Here is an 18,382-nt window from a genome sequence, read left to right as displayed (position 1 = left end):
AGAAAAAATCCTGAGCTGTAGGAAAGCAGTATTTCGTGACCTGTGATCACTTCTTTTCCAATTCAAGTCTATGGGAGCCAGGGCTTTTTGGACGTAGTGATATTGCAGGTTTTTGACACTTCCGGGTTGGCTTCATTTTTCAGGGCGGGTTGCTACGTCCATCTTTTATACAGTCTATGCTTAATCCTGACTAGGGTCACGGAGGGGGGGCTGGAGCCTATCCCAGCCGACTTAGGGTGAAGGCAGGGGACACCCTGGACAGGTCACCAGTCTATCACAGGGCTACACTTAGAGACAGACAACCAAACACACTCACATTCACATCTACGGACAATTTAGAATCACCAATTAACCTCAACATGTTTTTGGGCCTTGTGGGAACCTTGAGAGAACCCACGCTGTACGGGGAGAATATGCAAACTCCACGCAGAAATATCCCGGGTGTGAACGCAAATCAGCGACCCTCTTTCTGCAAGGCAACAATGCTAACTACCGAGCCACCTTGCAGCCTGCTTCTAGCATATAAGAAACATAACTATAGACATGTCAAAAGAGTGACAAAACTTGATTTTCACATGAAGTGGTATGTATCCTACATAGTCTGGTTTCTATGTGTGACATTTTCTATCTCAAAACTTCCAAAATGTTGAGGCCAGGTAGTTTTTCTGTTTTCAACAAGGCACCCTCGTGCATATGTTGAAGCATGATTTCTCTGTGTGACATTCATGTGTTAGAAGAGCTCTCAGTCAAGTTAGCAGCAGAGGACATGACTCATTACTCAGAGAGGATAATAATCTGTGAAACCTCAAACTGCCACTACTCCTCACAAACTCTGCATCCTGCACCCAAAGGAGTGAAATAAAGGTGGTGCTGCTGGGAACATTTTTAACAAGTGTGACTCAGAAAAGCAACGTGCTGATGTGCAGTTTGCAAGTTTTGCTGCACGATGGAGGCTATTGCGGATTCTGGTATAAAATGGCAGAAATCTTTTGTAGGTGAGGATTACTTTCTGCTCAGTTTGCCTGGCCTTTCAAAGTATTTTCCATTTTCTCTCACACACACATAACGCACATTTCTTTACACATCATTTGCAGATTGTGCCACTTCCCCCCATTTAGAGGATCAAGTCTGCACACATTCTTTGGTTGTCAAGTAAATGAAAAACGGCCCCACATGTGGTCTGTTTTTTTTTTTTTGTTCAAAGTCACCTGGGGGCACGGCAAAGCACAACACTCTAACTCGCTTTTATTTTTTGATTGAGACATCACAGTTATCAGATCCAGAGCGGTGTGTCTGTGTGGGATTGTTGAACATGCCTCTATTGTGTGATCTGATGCGCTGCTTTCCGGGGAAGTCAGGTGGTTTCCTGTGTCTGAGTCTAGCGCAGTGAAAAACACTGCTTACGCACTACATGCAAACGAACAAGGCTGGTTCAACCTGATGCAACTTGTTTGGCCACACAGACATGAGGCACACACTTCCCCAGAAATGTATACACTTAGTCATTCACTAATTCTAATAAAGATATGTAGACTTTACAGAGCATTAAAATGGTTCAGCGGGGCTTAGGGTCAATTAGGCAGACAATAAAAAAAAAGCAAACTCATCATAAATTTTGGCTGTATAAGTAGTTGATGTCTGGGTTTATGTCTGTTTCCAAGTTAGTGATAAAGAGCAGCCAAAGCACAAACCCAGAAGTCTAGATTGACAGGCTTTGGCTTCAGCAATACACAGTAAATAAGTGCATGATGCCAATTTGTCTCTGGAGTGTAACCACTCTGTTTACTGTAAGCATTTAGTCCAAGCTTGAATGGTATGAAACTACCCCACGGTGGGTTAAAAAAGAAAAAGAACTGATGCCAAAGAGCTACAAGTAAGTGAAGATTTGCTTCACAATTAAACATTTTAGTTTATACAAATCAGCTGCTGCTAAAATGATAAACCCATAAAAAATGTCAGCCACTCACACATTTTGCATGATGATTTAAATAAAAAAACAGGAAAAGCCAGAATAGCTGCACTGTATGTGACGTTGACAGCAGTGCTGATGTTTGCGTTGTGCATTTATGTTACTGGGCTGTTGAAGTCTGATGCAACTCATGCTCTGTCTTTGTTTGATCTGGGTTTCACTGCACAAGTGTGTTTGTGCTTTCTTGTTTCTCAGACAGACAGCTGTCCTCACAGGGACAGAAGTACAGGGGAAACCACTGAACGTGGGGACATATTGTTTCTCTTCTGTTATATAGGGTTAAGATCAGAGCGATATAGACTGTGGTTTTAGCGGTTAAACATGATCCTCATGCTTACATTCAGCCAGGTGTCTGCTGGCATCCTGCAGTGGTGTGACTTCTTATACCTAAACGATTGTGAAAAATACTGTTTCATTTTTAGATTCTGATTTCATTGGTCACTTGAATGCTTCACTGAGTTTCTAGTGGACGGCTTGAGTGTGACAAAAGAAACCCTGAGGACAGAGAAAGTATCCGTGTGGCATGATGGATGGAAATTCATGGAGGTGGTCTCTTACAGTAAGTGCGATTGCTGGATCCAAACTCTGACTAAGATTGAAACTGAAAAATTGTTCCATAGCTGAACAGTGAGTTCTTTCACAGTAAAAACAAGCAGTGCACTGTCCAAAAACTCAGACAAAACTTAACTCTTCAGTCTGCAGTTGCACTAATACATTTAAATATACCAGCTTTGATACAGCAAAAGGATAATAATAATTTGGGTGCATGTAAATGTTTTGTCTGCCTTAACGTGATTACTATTTATATAAAGTGATTTATTGTACATATATGATTAGATTGACAATATTGTATGTGTTTGTGTGTTTTAATAGTCTGGTAGATGATGCAACATGTACACCCCTGGCTGTAAAACTCAGGGATGACATCCTCAGAGTTGGAAAGCGAAACTCAGGAACAAGAGAAAAAGGGAGGATAAAGACTTCTACGCCCACTCTTTTTCCAACCCACACACACTGCATTAATAACGCCCAACTTCAATATCATTCCTCCTACAAAGATCCTTCCTCTGCCCCCGCTAACATCCTGAACTCATAAACACACAACTATCTCATTCCTGTGGTCACAGATCTCGGTTCAGCCCATTTACCTCGATAAGTCTCTCAAACATGTGAGCCAGTGGCAGGAAGGAAATGAGGCAATCATCTTGGTTGGGAAAAATGACTTTCTGCAGGACACAGAGGAGGGAAAACAAAATCAGATGACTTAAAAATGAGCTTACAATGCAGCTATTTAATAAACATAGATTAGAAAAGAAAACAAAGACAGTCAACCTTCATTAAGCAACGAGCGGGGGATTGGTATGAAAGACTTCCTGGAAACTACAGAAAAAATAAAAAATAAAAAAATAGGGCAACTCACGTCTGTTACTTTGAGGAAGCCTGAGAAATCTGCCACCACGTTTCCATGGGTCAGCATGACTCCCTTTGGGTTTCCTGTGAAAGCAGACAGAAGAACATGCACCAACATTACCCAGGTGAAACTCCCCTCACCTGCCCAAGGAGCACCCAGTCATCCAAGGAGAAGACAAAAGGAATGTGACATGGAAAAATAAACCTGGCTCAGCAGAATACCGTCTACATTTCCCACACACTTCATGTTTGAAACCCGAGATTGACTTGTTTTAACAAAGGAGCTTTTATTGCATTTTTTTAGCTGTAAAAGTGTCAAGTCTCAGGTGTAGAGTGTATCAGGTATGATAATCAAAAGCACCGCCAAATACTAAAAGCAGAGTCGCAGGCTACTGATTGATTGATGAGTCTGTATATTATATAAATATGTGCACCTTTGGACATATTATTTGACCACCTTTTGTTTGCCCAATAAGCATCCATCCATCCATTATCTATACACCGCTTAATCCTCACTTGGGTCGTGGGGGGTTGGAGCCTATCTCAGCTGACTTAGGGCGAAGGCAGGGGACACCCTGGACAGGTCACCAGTCTATCACAGGGCTACACTTAGAGACAGACAACCAAGCACACTTACATTCACACCTACAGACAATTTAGAATCACCAGTTAACCTCAGCCTGTGAGAGGAAGCCAGAGAACCCGGAGAGAACCCACGCTGCACAGAGAGAACATACAAACTCCACACAGAAAGATCCCAGGCGTCCTAACTGGGACGTGAACCGGGGATCCTCTAGCTGCGAGGTGACGATGCTAACCACTGAGACACCTTGCAGCCTCCAACAAGCCTCCAGCATTGATTATTTTGATAGAATTGTATCATAGTGGTTAAATAATTAAATCATCTTTTAAGAGATAAGAGAATACTTTATAATAATTCCATAATGACGTTATTCTGTTTAAATATATGATGTATTGAAACTGAAAAAAATGTCAAAAATCTCAAATGCATAGTTGATGGCTTAAAACAGGGCTGCAAGGTGGCTCGGTGGTTAGCACCATTGCCTCACAGCAAGAAGGTTGCCGGTTCGTGTCTCGGTGACGACACCCGGGATCTTTCTGCGTGAAGTTTGCATGTTCTCCCCGTGCAGTGTGGGTTCTCTCCAGGTTCTCCCTCCCACAAGGTCCAAAAACATGTTGAGGTTAATTGGTGATTCTAAATTGTCTGTAGGTTTGAATGTGAGTGTGCTTGGTTGTCTGTCTCTAAGTGTAGCCCTGTGATAGACTGGTTACCTGTCAGCTGGGATAGACTCCAGCCCCCCTGTGACCCTAGTGAGGATTAAGCGGTGTATAGAAAATGGAAGGCTGAAACCCTTTTTTTTAGTCCCCATCATTTTGTGCACAAGCTGTAAAGTCAATAGATAGTCCAAGCCACACTATCAGTCAACAATGCCTAAAAGAGGAGAATTGCGAAATGATGAAAAACAAAGAGGGACACAGCAAGAGAATCACTGCTAACCGACTTGGAAAAAAGTAAAACAGCCGTTCATTGCAAAAAAGAAAAAGCAGTATTGCTCAACCAAGATCCATAAAAGAAGAGGCAGAAAACGGTGGTCACAGCAGTCTGATAATTACTTCCAAAGCTGTATATATGTGGTGTTAAAATGTCATGCCATTTTTTATTTATTTTATTTTATGTATTATTCTAAGCCTTATCTGTAACCGCTACTTCAAACATGTCACATTAACTTTTGGGTATATTGTTGTCTCTTTTTTTCGCAAGTTACTCCGCCCCTAAAATGCCCCTACAAGTATATGATTAAATAAATACTTACATTTACATATTTTGATGCCACATGTCATTGTTATTTCAAGTGGAAAAACTCGCCACAGTATGTCCCAACTTAAAACATCACTTTCCCTTTGAGAAAATCCCTACATCAGGCTTCTTGTGTTGTGTTTGGTAATTCCTACAGCACAAAAAAACTGACCTTTTCTTTTTTCTAACTGTAAGGTCATTTCTGCTTAGCCTCCCCTCTGTCTTTTTTCTTTTTTACACACACTGTGGTTTAAGTGAAGCAACGGCTCTTTTAAATAAAGCGTTCCTCTTTCCGAGATGTCATCTGACCCAAACAGCTGTGAGCAATCTTGGAGGCTAAGAATTGAATGCATGTCGCAACAAAGACGGAGGGAATTCTCGAGAAACGCAGGGTCACTGCAGGAAATTGAAGCCTTGTGTCTGAGAGGCTGCTGCATGTCTCTGTTTGTGCCAGCAGGTGGCAGCGTTTCCAGCACATCCTGAATGTGGGAGGAGCTGCAGCTGGTGTCACTTGTAAACTGACACCAGTGTGTCCTCACACGACCTGGCTTTTCTCCATGTCTGCTGCTGGAGTTGCTGCTGCTCTGGAATGAGCTTCACAAGGAGCAGCCGCGCTTCATCGCCCACATGAACAGTTGGCGTCTGACATGATAGAGCACGCTGGGAGTGGACATTTATGTAATGAGGCAAGAGTAAATTACTGTCTCACTATCAGATCACTCCTGATGTGAAGAGATTGATTTACAGTAAATGCTTGCCCTCCTTTTCACCCTGTAAAGTATTTTAACAAATCCTCACGATCCCCCAGCAATTAGAGTGTGTCTAATGCGAATTATAAAGTGCCATTCCTTTGTTGTGTTTTACTTAAGGAAAAAAAAAATCAAAATTAATTTAATATTATTAGAAATTCCATGCAAGCCCTTCTGTTAACAGACACAATAGATTTTAAGTTCTACCCTCAGATTCTGGGTGTTGTTTTGGTTCTTTTCTTTGTGCTTGTCACATTTCCACTCATTTTGAGCTCACTTTTCACTGCAATACAAAGTCCTCTATGCAAACAGCACAACCATCGCTAGAAGTAGTGAGAACTCAGAAGTGTCTTTTGTGCAGTACACTATAGTTATAATACCCTAAGTTAGAAAAACAGTAATAAACAAAAAAAACAAAAAAAACTAAAGTTGAATTTCTGTGTTTATTTATTTTACAAATATTCAAAATAATCTGGAATTACATTTCCAAGTGCCCACAGGTATTACCAATACTGGGGTGGAGGGGAAAAGGTGGGTCCACATATATATAGACTATCTATTTTAGTTTCCATACTTTCCTTCTATCTGCTTTGCCTGCAGTTCAATCAAAAAAACCCTTCACTTTTATCATGTAACTGTTTGTCACAACTGAGTCATGAGCTCAGATTTGTTTTTTGTTTTTTTTACAGAATCTAGTCACTTAAAATTGTTATTATGGGAAAAAAGAAATCACACAAAAGGTCATGATTTTAAGCTCACATTTGTTTTAGATTCTTGATCTAATGGTACGCCACAAATGAGTAGTTCAAGGACAACTGCAAAGTTGATTCTTTATGTTTTTATAGTTTCTGCCTCTGATAAAAGCTGTCCTTTTGATGTGTCTTTTTTTTATTTTTTTAGAGATACCATGACTTTCAAACTTGCTGGCGGGTTTTGGGGTTCGAAATGTGAAGAGAACTTCAAGCATTTACAGCAAAAAGTGCTTTGGAGTCAGAGTATTTATCTACTGAATGATTTTATGTTCTTGAAAGTGCACATTAAATGCCTAAAACAGTTGTAATATGCCATATTTTGAGGACTGCACACATTGTTTTGTTATTAATAACTACATGTTTAATGGAAAGCACTCAATGAGGCCAATGAGTGATTTTATTTTTAGCATGGGTGAGTCCACTTTGAACTGGCACACTGCCTGAATTCAACCGTGTCAGTAACATGCTGCTCCCACTGACTCAGATGAGGTCAACATCTAAAACAAAGCAAAGGGTGGATGGTTTGTGTTTGGTATTAGTTACATGCAGGATTATGCAAATGTCCCACTTTAGAATTAATAACTCATTTTCTTACAAGGAAATGTTAATGCATTGACCGCATTTTAACACATGGTGATTTAGAATCAGTGGCCTTAAAGGGAATTTTGGTAAAAAGGTGTGTCATCAGCAGGTTTTTCTCTCTGACTTTATAATGCAGAAGACATGCTTGTTAAATTAAAACCAACTCTGTTTGACTGTTAGTGTTTTAAACTACTTCAACGGACCTGTTTATACAAGTTCTTATATTTTGAATGTGTTCAGAACACCTTGGTTAACTAACTCTGTCTTATTTTGTTTATTGATGATTCTATTTGGGATCTGTGAAGTCTGGAGGCCAGATCATCACTCTGGACTTTTTGTCATGTTCCTCGAGCTATTTCCTGAGCAGTTGTTGCAGAATGTCCGGGCATGTTGTCCTACTGGTTAACACCTAACCCTGACATTTGGGTCAAAGAAATATCCACATAATGTCAGAGCCCAAAGTTTTCACTTCACCTGTCTGTGAAGTGAATGATCGTAAAGTTGTCACTGATCGGTGCAACTTGTCTAAACCACAGGGAGAACGAGCTGTTTATTAAAGTTTAGTTATGAATCCGAGAGCAGTCAGTATATACTACAGTCGTCCTCAAATGTATTCATACCCTCCCACTGAAGAAGGAAAAAAAACAGCTGTCACTGAAATAAGCTGAAATTGACAAAAGTAATAATACATTTTAAAAAATTAATGAAAATCATGACATTGCTTTTTAATTGTGGTTCATCAGAAATATATATATATATATATTAAAAAACAAAAACAAGCAAATAAGCATGATGGGACCCGTTCACTAATATTTTGTTGAACAACCCTTTGAGCCAATCACTGCAATCAAGTGTTTTCTGTAACTCTCAATCAGACTTCTGCACCTGTTCACAGGTATTTTGGCCCACTGCTCATCAGCAAAGTGCTCTAAGTTGTCTGGGACAGATTTGTTGTTGTTGTTTTTTTGTGTGTTTTTAATTTATTTATTATTTTTAAAATTATTCTTTTCAACCACAATGTAAAAGCAATGTCTTATTTCACTAAATTATAGTTTGGCAATTTTTTATTTATTAGGATTTTTTCAGTTTCTAGTTATTTGAGTGACTATTGTGAATTTTGCCTTTTCTTTAATTGAAGGGTATGAATACATTTGAGGACGACTATAGTATATGTAATATAAGCCAATAGTGAAAGAAGGGGGGCACTAGTTTTATGTTTTTTTTAGCTTCTTGCTTTTTGTGTGTGACTTTCTACTTTTATCAATTGTTCTGTATGCTTATTGCATTTTAATTTTAATTTATTTTACTGAAAAGCACTTTGTAACATTTGTTTTGAAAAGTGCTCTATAAATAATAATAAAATATGTGATATTGCTGCAGCAAGCAGGGGTCCTTGCCCGCATTGTTCCCGCTTCATTTCTTTTTTAAGTTAAAAGATGCATGATGATACGACAGTTCCTGTAAAATGACAGAGATACTGACAGCATTGCCAGCAGCTGGCCGCATCACCTGTGTCCCAGAATGACTGGCATGTGATTTTCTAGCACCGAACACGAATGATGCATGACATGCACGCAAATCGCACAACTACTACCTGTGGTTCCACTGGTGAAACACACAATGGACAGGTCATCTGGTGCTGGTGGCTGTGGAGAAAAAAAAATTGCATCAGTCAGATGACACGTCATGAGACTTCTTGTGAAACTGCACTGACAACACGCAGCTGAATGTATATGTTGAGCTGTATGTGCAATCTCCGGCTCGATCTGCTTTCTCTGCCATCGCAGCATCACCAGCGCATGCAGCGTTAATGAGTATGTTGTCTCTACCCCGTCATCAAGACACTTGAATCAAAATGCATTCAGTGTAGTTACTGTTTCAGGTTGATGTCTCTCTGAATTTGAACTGAAAGAAAATGTCAGCTACAAATTACTATATAAATCACTTGACAGATTCTCAATAAGTTCAGCTGCATGTGCTGTTAAATCATTTACATCCGTATATATGCCAAAAAGAAAGAAATCATCTTCATTTATAATCAGAACAAAACGGTAGTCTACAGCAATGTTCGCCTGAAAAAACAAAAAACATCTTTTTCTATCCAGGTAGCTGGCGACCTGCCATCTTTGTTTTCACTCTAAAGCAGAAAACCTGGGAAATCATTCAATGGATGGAATATTTTGGTTTAAAGAGATTTTACAGACAGAACTATTGATTTTACATTGTACAAAGGGCTGATATGGTTTAAGGTAGATTACTTCCCAGGTTTACCATGTTCACCAAGGCCCTAACAACAGCTGTGCTGGGATTTTGGTGAAGTAGCTAAACTGCAACTTCTGCATTGATCATATGCGGCACATTTTTTCAATTTCTTTCCCAGTGCATAATTATTAAACTATAAGTAGCTTTAAAATGGAATACATTGTCACTAACTCTCAGAATTTACTCCATTTGGCCCAGTAACATTTAGATGAGCCAAATGATTTGTTTATTAAAGCCCACTCGTGTGTGTGCTGAACCATCCTTGTCTGCTAGCATGGATAAAATTGTTGTACAGTGCATTGAGCAAAAAGGAGAATTTGGAACTAGTTGTACTTACTATAGGTTTTCTGTAGTGCTCTCTGCCCAGAGCCTGCAAAAAAAAAAAACAACAACATGAAATGAATATTTCCGGTAAACTTTGGCATGTGCAAATCACTTTAAAATGATATCGCCAGATACAGCTTTAGGGTGATTTCCAATTTTCTATGTCAGTGAATTTTCTAGACCAAGGACTTTAAATTCTAGGTAAGTCTTTGCATTTGTCATCATTTGGGAACCAAAAGTCCAACATTTATGGTTCTCAATGTCAGAATGTAAACACACTTCAGAATGCAGCAGTGTTTTCTGGAACTCGTCTCGCTGCTTTTAAGTGTCAGACATGTGGTAAACCAGACGAGCTGCCTGTTTGTCATGCTGGCACAGTTGAAAGACTTCCATAAAGGTTGATCATTACAGAAGAATGCCAGTTATGTGCACAAGACTGGCAGATACGTTTCCCATGTTCGTATTTGCTTCCTGCAACTCATGTTCTCATAAGCCAATAATTTTTGCAAACTCAGAATGTTGTTTGGATAGTTGCACACTTTGTTTTTATTTCAAGAAAGCTTTTATCTTAATTGTCTTTTAAAAGAGATGCTATTGTCTGGTTAGTGATGATTAAGAATATGAATCACTATCAGTAAGAGAAGCAAAATTACTGTAAATACACGCCCGGATACAAAGGCAGGCCTGTCCATTTAAATACAGTAATGTTGTCTATCTTCCATTTTCTGTCTGTGATTCTGTACCGCCAGAGACGGGCAGATAAGCATCATCTCACTCAACACACACTCATCTTGTTTGTACATGTCCATATCTGAACATCACTTTGTTTTGTCTACCTACAAATTCCGTTTGTGCAAATTCTTGACTCTTACCAGTCTACAGAAGCATGGCATCACTGCAGCTATTACTGCAGGAACAGTCAAATTGCACTGACAGTCAAAGTACAGAAGTTCTGGTTAATCACTAATCTGAATTCTGGTTTTGATGCATACTTTGTGATGAAACACAAATTTATGTCTATCGTGCACAAGGTGGGTGAGAAAGTCCTGAGCAAAAAAAATGAACCACAGCCGGAATAATTCAGCCAACATCAGCCATTTTAAAAGTTATCTTGAAAATATATGTGGTTATTTAAAAGCTGCTGGAATAGAAAGCAGCACCAGAATATAGTAGGGAAAGAGTACTACTTCTTGAATCACAGCAAATATCAGTCAAGTTTAAGTGCAATTACACTGCTGTTGACAGCCATTCAGGAGAACATATCACAGCATTTAAAAAAAAAAAAGAAGTCATTCAGACCATTATTTTGTAGCCTCTGTGAATGAGAAATCTGGTGGTGACTATTTGTTATTTAAAGCAATATGCATTACTCGCACTGAGCCAATTTCCCAATCAAACTCTCCAGAGCTTTGCAGTAATTTGCTTTTCCTACTCATCGTACCTCGACTTCCTGCATGGCCTGCACATGGACGCCAAAGCTCTTGCCGTGCTCCACGAGGGCGGAGTCGAAGGCATCCATCAGGATGATTCTTCGTAGGCCAGGGGTCTCCTTCCGCTCCACGTTATCCAAAAGCACTTGAGCTTTCTCTACTTTGTCGCAGATGACCGTGGAGATGTCAGCTGAAATGAAACAAGCACACAAGAGCCCACGCACCCTTGTGTGAATATCAGTAAAAAAAAAATAAGAAAAGGAACAAAACAAATGCGGAGTGGGAATTCAGGTGAAAGTTTGTTAAATTACTGTTTAACAAAGGAGCTCAGAAAGAATTTAAGATGTCCAGAACATTCAGGTGATCTTGTTAGTCAGCTCTTGTGTTTAAGGTCGATTCAAATTTGAAGTTTTGTAGCTTCTGACCGCAGTTCATTCAGCCAATTCACGGCTCTGATGTTTTCACTATATTCAGTTCAGTTCATTTATTTTCACAACACTTAGATTCAACTCTGTATAAAATCAGGTACATACTCTATACATGTGGTTAATGGCCCAGCAGCCACCATTTGCTACAGAATTACACTGTAACCATTTGAGCCGTTAAATAAGCCTTAATCCACAAAGCAACACATGAACAAGATGCTCTCAGTCACCAGTGAGGGGAGCTCTACTCCTGAAAGCTACTGATGCTGATACATACAGACATACACACACACATATGCACACACACACACACACACACACTTGACATGTACATGTGCACACACACACTGCATCTGTAGCAGCTGTAATTCAAATATTCAGCTACAGGCTTTGTGGTTTATTCCTTCCACGAGGATTGGACTGTTTATTGTGTTTACATGGCCGCCCGTTTACACTCGTTTGACTAGTTTGTGTTTGTGTGTTCTTACCGGTGTTAATGATGAACCGTATAGCATCTGCGCCTAGCGTGTCATAAAGGGGAACCACCACCATGGAGTAGGTGTAGCAGGCTAGCTCAGAGATGATCCACTGCAATCACACACAAGGTAAAGGTCAGAGGTTACAGTTCATGCATACTTTTACTTTCTTAATTCACTTTTTAGATCATGCATATACAAATTTTTCTAGTTCTAAAAAAAACCCCTCTAGTGTGGTGTTTTTTATAGTCTGGAAGACATGTATTGTGTGAAATATGCAGTCAGCATCCAGGCTGAGCACTTCCACCTTGAAACTGCAGTGTACCAATGAATCTTAAAAATACAGACTCCTGAGGTTTCATATTTAACAAACTTAAGGAACCAGTGTGGGCAGTTTGTAGGGTGGGGCATTACATTCCGTTGTTCCTCTCCAGTTTCCAATTCAATCATGCATGACTGAGTGACTTCAACATTACAACTTTCTATCATGTAGCACGGAGCAGTTTGAGCAAGTCTGAGTATCTATGTGCACAATTGAGATAAGGCAACGGTGTAGAGTTACATCTAAGTCATTTTAAGGCAGGATGGGGTTATTTTTACAGGGAAAAAAAAACCTTTAAGATGTGAAAAGTGGTACATTTTTAGGGCTTAAATAATGACTGGAGATTCAATGCATTTTTGCGGTTGAAGAAAGAAAAAAATTGCAATAAGACGAGACCCCGGTATGCCAACATGTATGTGAGCGTTTGTAGCCAATCTGTGTAAAACAGTGAAGCAGAGAACCTGTGAGAAACAGAGTAAAACAGACAAAGCGATGGAGAAACAATACGAAACGAGCACAGATTGAAACAAAGAGTGGCAGTCACCTCAGGTCTGTTCTGAGCAAACACTCCAATGAACTGGTTGGGGTTGGGCTGGCAGCCCTGGTGCAGAAGGCCTGAACCCAGATGCTCCGCCCGGGCTGTCACCTATGGAGTGGACAGATGATTCAAATGAGTGGAACAAAACCAAACAAATGCAGAGAAAATACTTTAAAAAATACCCTATTTGAACAGTGCATAATGTTTCTCTTCTTTATACTTGTATATTTTGGGGGGATAATATAGTAGGAGTTGATAATGTTTCTTGGTGTTGATAAGCTTTTTTGGATCATTTAGTACAATTAGTAGTAAAGGGAAATAAAATGATCTCCTCTGGTAACAATTTGGAAAAAAAGGGACACCCATACTTGTGTTGATCATATGACTTTCATTTTTCACCATTTTTCAGCTATGAACACAACACACTGCACACCACGTTTGGAGAAGTGCATCACATCCTATTGTGTAAACTTCTGAATTGCCGGAATTGAGTTTCTCAAGTTGCCGTGATGAGAAAGGCACGAGTGGAAACATGATTGATGTCGCTGTGTTTGGGCAGCACAGAAAGTTGCACAATAGCCCTCTCCTGCCTTTTCCATGTTTCAGCACAAGTCTTGCACCTTATTTTCCAACTTGGAATAATTAGTTCAGTTATCGTAAAAGGCGGCTTCTCACTGAATGAGAATGTAAGCAGGTCCAGATCTGTCTGGTGGATCTATGAATTACAGCAGAATGAAAAAAAAAAGTAACAAAAGAACCTTCCACCCACAGGTTTCTTGTAAAATAACATGATGTCACAGATAAATGTTGACGATGGTGTAATTCTCACATCGTCTACTGTAGATTACTACATCACTTGTCTAAATGAAATTTCCCTCTAACCACCAACGCCGCTCCAGTGACTTTCCAAAAATGTGTCAGGTTTTCTCCTGCACTCATTGATTTGTCACAACCTGAAACTGCTTCAAGGCCCACTGAAAGTTTTGTTTTTTGGCTACTCCAGGAACTGAATGACGACTACTTTCATATAATATTTAGAAGCAATAGTAATAGAATTGGAAGATGGAACGTTGAGAACGATATGTGTGCTGGTGAGGATATTCTGTTACACTTTATATTTGTAGTTCTACAGCTAAAATCAACCAATAACCTGCAGATTTTGATCCTAAATTGACATTGCCAAGACTGACTTTAGTTCAGGTTTTCACCAGGAATCAGGAATTTCCCAAAAGATCCCAACTCAACTGATTCCTCTAAACATCATCACTCATGAATGGCACAAGCGCTGAAATCATATATCACTACAAATTCTTGGGGACCTCCATAACAGCAATTTTTCGCTGTGCCAGTATTTTTTACACCGAGAGCGCTGTTTGACCTGCGTTGGACGTTTCACCTGTGCTCGACTTGCCTGACCGAAAACTAACCACAAGGTTCCAGGAGACACCGGTGTTCCTGCTTCCTGTACTCTCATCCTTCTACCCCTAGCCTTATTTTCAGCACACACCCAATATTCTTTGTTGTTCTTCTGCAGACTGCTCTGCATTCTGTGTGACGATCAACCTTCTCGACGCAGAGAATAAAATTCTCGAAAGACAGTATTTTCTCAGGTGTCTGTATTTCATTATCACAGGAAGAAGTTTTTCCACCACACCCTGTATGATGTAATATTGAAAATAAGTGAAAATACATATACCATATATATATACACTGTTGCCAATGAAGTTGGAATAATTTCTGTTTTCAGACACAATACTCTTTTTATTTCTGTTTATACACATGAGTAATCACTTTTGACCAGTAACCAGTGATTACATACTCAGTCCCAGTTACCAGGTGAATGAATTCTGACTTTGGGATCTGACTGAAGAGTGGGACGTCCTGCTCATTGACACCATCAACAAGCTGGCGGACAGTGTGCCACCATGTCTTAACGCATTGATCCGTAATATTGGAAATTCTTATGCATGAAATCCCCTCAAATATGTGTTTCCTGGTAAATTGACCAAGGTTGAAAAATTGAAACAAAAACCTTATTCTATTTGTTCAATACCCCCAGTATTGTTTCAACCTGAATACACAGTTTGCCAAAGTTAATTGTGGTTTCAATTGTTTACTGCAATATGTATAGTATGTGTATTCTAACATCAATAAACTTTTGAGAAGATATATACTTTATCTATCAAGAATAAATCACATTGTCACAATCATCACGATAAGACGTAAAAAAAATATTTCTATTCAAACTTTATAGGCAACAGTGTATATACCATCAAAGCATCATGAAGGCTTTAATGCGCACTCAGCTCTTGATCTTGTACCATACCCAACTATGAGCCGGCTCACTGAGCTTCTCTGAGAAGTCAGAAATTAATCAAGCATGACATTCAACCGCAAAAGATAATTTCTCTGTTCAAGAAAGCGAGTAAATAACTATAACTTGACATCTTAATCAAATAATAACAATGTGCTTTACTATTGTTCTTTATTCTTTTTGTAAAACAGCAAATTTGAAAATTCATGAATAACAACAATCATATTTCAGTATTAAAGATATCGTTTCGGTTAAAGAATTTCTACATACTGCTGTATTAACCATTACAGAAACGTAATAAAAAGATTTTACTAATTACCAATGCTGTTCATTTAGAGCAGCTATGACATAAACCTTACATTGGGTGGTGGTCTAATACATTTGTTACATGCTGTATATATTTATTGGTCGTTTATTAAAAGAATTTTACCTTTATTTTGTTTCTCTACATCACTGTGTCAAAAGGACATTAAGTTATTGAACAATAACCTCCACTTCAAAAAAAGTAACAAATATTTTGTAAGATTATGTATGCTGATGTCACCAGGAAGGGTTTTTTCAATTGTCTGTATTTATAAAACTAATAGAAGGAAGTTTTCTTGGCTATTAATTCATTTTGTGTTTCAGTTCTTTCTAACATTGCCATATATTTAATTTTGTTTTCATGTCTCTAAATAAAGTGTATATTTTTGTTAATTCTCTTGCTTCCTTCAGGGCCATTTCTTAAACTAAATTGAATAGAAATCTTACTATACACTATTTAATGTGGGAGAAGCCGGCAGCAGCACCTATGCAGCTTATATTTGTAATCCCAACTGCTGATGATAGAAGGATAATGATTTATAATATCTGTGAGTAAATCCAGTGTAGAAGACAACCTTTATCATATCCAGACAATAAACAGTTCCTAAAGAAGTTCTTGATAACTTCAGTGTATTCTTAATTTAGAATGGTAGTGACCTACAGCAAAACGTGTTTTTAGTCCAGCTATCTATTTATAGCGGTGTTTGCAGACTGCAGGTATTCAGTGGAGGTTGGTGACGGTGCCAGCCTTCGTTGCTAGGCAGACTGAGTCTCTGTGGTGCACAGGTTTCAAACTACACCTGACGGTTCCCTGAAAGAACACTTTATCGCTCCTTAAATGTCATTACAAAGATTATGAGTAATAAAGACATTTCCAGGAAGTCAGAAAGGCCATTTCATAGATTTGGCTTTACAGAAAATGATGTTTGGGCAAATTTTACCAAGAAAAAAAATGCAAAGGTGCCCATGTTCAGATCTCTGAATGATTCATAACTGTAAAAGCAATATAAATTCTGTTCTATCACATCTCTAGAAGCATTGTGCAGCTTTGCCTTGGGTACTTTCCACATGCTGGACATCTCTTTTAGAGTTCCCCCTCCTCTAAAGCTTTTCCGCCTCTCAGATAAAGCTGAAACTGTTGTGGTTACAAAGAGATAAGATGTCCCCTGAGTGGCACTAACCTCTTTGTAGGACATCCATTTGTAAGGCTGGTTAGGGAGCCGCGAGCCTAAGCAAGGTCCATCACCTGTTCAACACACAGGGAGACAAAACCATTGTTAACTGGGATGAAAATCAGTCAAGCAGTATTAAATACTCCAAACAGTTTAACTTTCAGAATCCCAAAAGGTTTCTTGGTGTTTGTTGCTCCTGTCGTATTCACTGTGGACTCATTTTTCACTGCTCCTCTATGGAAACAGCAAAATCATGGCAAGAAGCAGAGAGAACTCAGAAATGTCTCCTGTGCAGTATGACACAGTTAATCCATAAAAAATGGGGGAAAGCTACATTTTATTGATAATGTATTTTACAAAAATGGAGGAAAAAATGGAAACAACAGGTAGAGCATCTCCCCAAGTGCCCACAGGTGTTACCAATACTGGAAAAATAACAACAACAACAACTACGTACTATAGATATTTCAATACCCACAGTCGTCCTCACATGTATTCATACCCTCCCATTACAGAAGGAAAAAACAGCTGTCACTGAATTAAGTTGAAATTGACAAAAGCAATAATAAATAAAAATTTCATATAAAACAAAAACAAGCAAACAAGCATGATGGGACCTGTAAACTGATATTTTGTTGAACAAACCTTTGAGCCAATCACTGCAATCAAGTATTTTCTGTAACTCTCAATCAGAATTCTGCACCTGTTGACAGGTATTTTGATTTTGGCCCACTGCTCATCAGCAAAGTGCTCTAATTTGTCCGTGACAGATTTTTTTTTTGTTTTTTTTTAATTATTCTTTTCAACCACAATTCAAAACCTATGTCTCATTTCACTAAAATATAATTTAGCATTTTTTAAAAATGTATTGTTATTTTTTGCAGTTTCTAGTTATATGAGTGACTACTGTGAATTTTGCCTTTTCTTTATAAGGATATGAATGCATTTGAGGACGACTGTACATTATTACTATGTTTGCATACTTGTCTACTGTTTGCTCTGTGTAAACTCAGCCTGCAGTTAAGCGGATAAGTTCCTGAATAACTGTCATGTGACTGTTAGTCACAACTGAGTCACTAATGACTTTCCATTTGTGCCAAAGAGCACAGAATTATTTTTGTTTTATTTTTATTTTATTTTTTACAGAATCTAGCTATTGCACAAGCTTTTTTTTTTTTTAGCACATTTTTATTTTATTATTTTTACATTATTCTGGCATTTTTGTGTGCGTGTAAAGCGTCTTTGAGTTTCCTAAAAAGCGCTTTATAAAACAGATTTAATATTATTATTATTTTGTAAATTGATTTTGCTTTAACATCCCTATTTTAAACAAAACAGAAAAAACACATCACAGATACAAATTTCAAGGCAATGAGAAAATTAAAAATTCTTTCCATGGCTCTGATAAATTGTGTAATTTTGGTGATTTTTTAAAATATGCCTTTCAAACCTGCAAGTGGGTGTTTCGGGGTTCAGAGGGTAGAACACGATGGAGGTTTAAACAGCTCAGGGTCAAACTTAGCGAACTTTAAAAC

General features: G+C 38.6%; 1 protein-coding gene across 1 annotated transcript in view; it reads right to left on the bottom strand.

The window, feature by feature from the left end:
- Positions 1-18,382, bottom strand: part of acsl6 (acyl-CoA synthetase long chain family member 6) — a 47,698-nt gene that overhangs the window by 12,090 nt on the left and 17,226 nt on the right. The window contains exons 4-11 of the mRNA XM_008287996.1: positions 16,857-16,921; positions 13,065-13,166; positions 12,211-12,310; positions 11,309-11,487; positions 9,881-9,913; positions 8,876-8,927; positions 3,390-3,463; positions 3,118-3,195 (exon numbers count right to left, since the gene is read on the bottom strand). Of these exons, the coding sequence (XP_008286218.1) occupies positions 3,118-3,195; positions 3,390-3,463; positions 8,876-8,927; positions 9,881-9,913; positions 11,309-11,487; positions 12,211-12,310; positions 13,065-13,166; positions 16,857-16,921 (683 nt within the window). The remainder of the gene's footprint in view (positions 1-3,117; positions 3,196-3,389; positions 3,464-8,875; positions 8,928-9,880; positions 9,914-11,308; positions 11,488-12,210; positions 12,311-13,064; positions 13,167-16,856; positions 16,922-18,382) is intronic.

The sequence above is a fragment of the Stegastes partitus genome, unplaced genomic scaffold (assembly GCF_000690725.1).
Source record: "Stegastes partitus isolate 25-593 unplaced genomic scaffold, Stegastes_partitus-1.0.2 Scaffold534, whole genome shotgun sequence".
Classification (NCBI taxonomy): domain Eukaryota; kingdom Metazoa; phylum Chordata; class Actinopteri; family Pomacentridae; genus Stegastes; species Stegastes partitus.
This window is presented reverse-complemented; position numbering and strand designations above follow the sequence as displayed.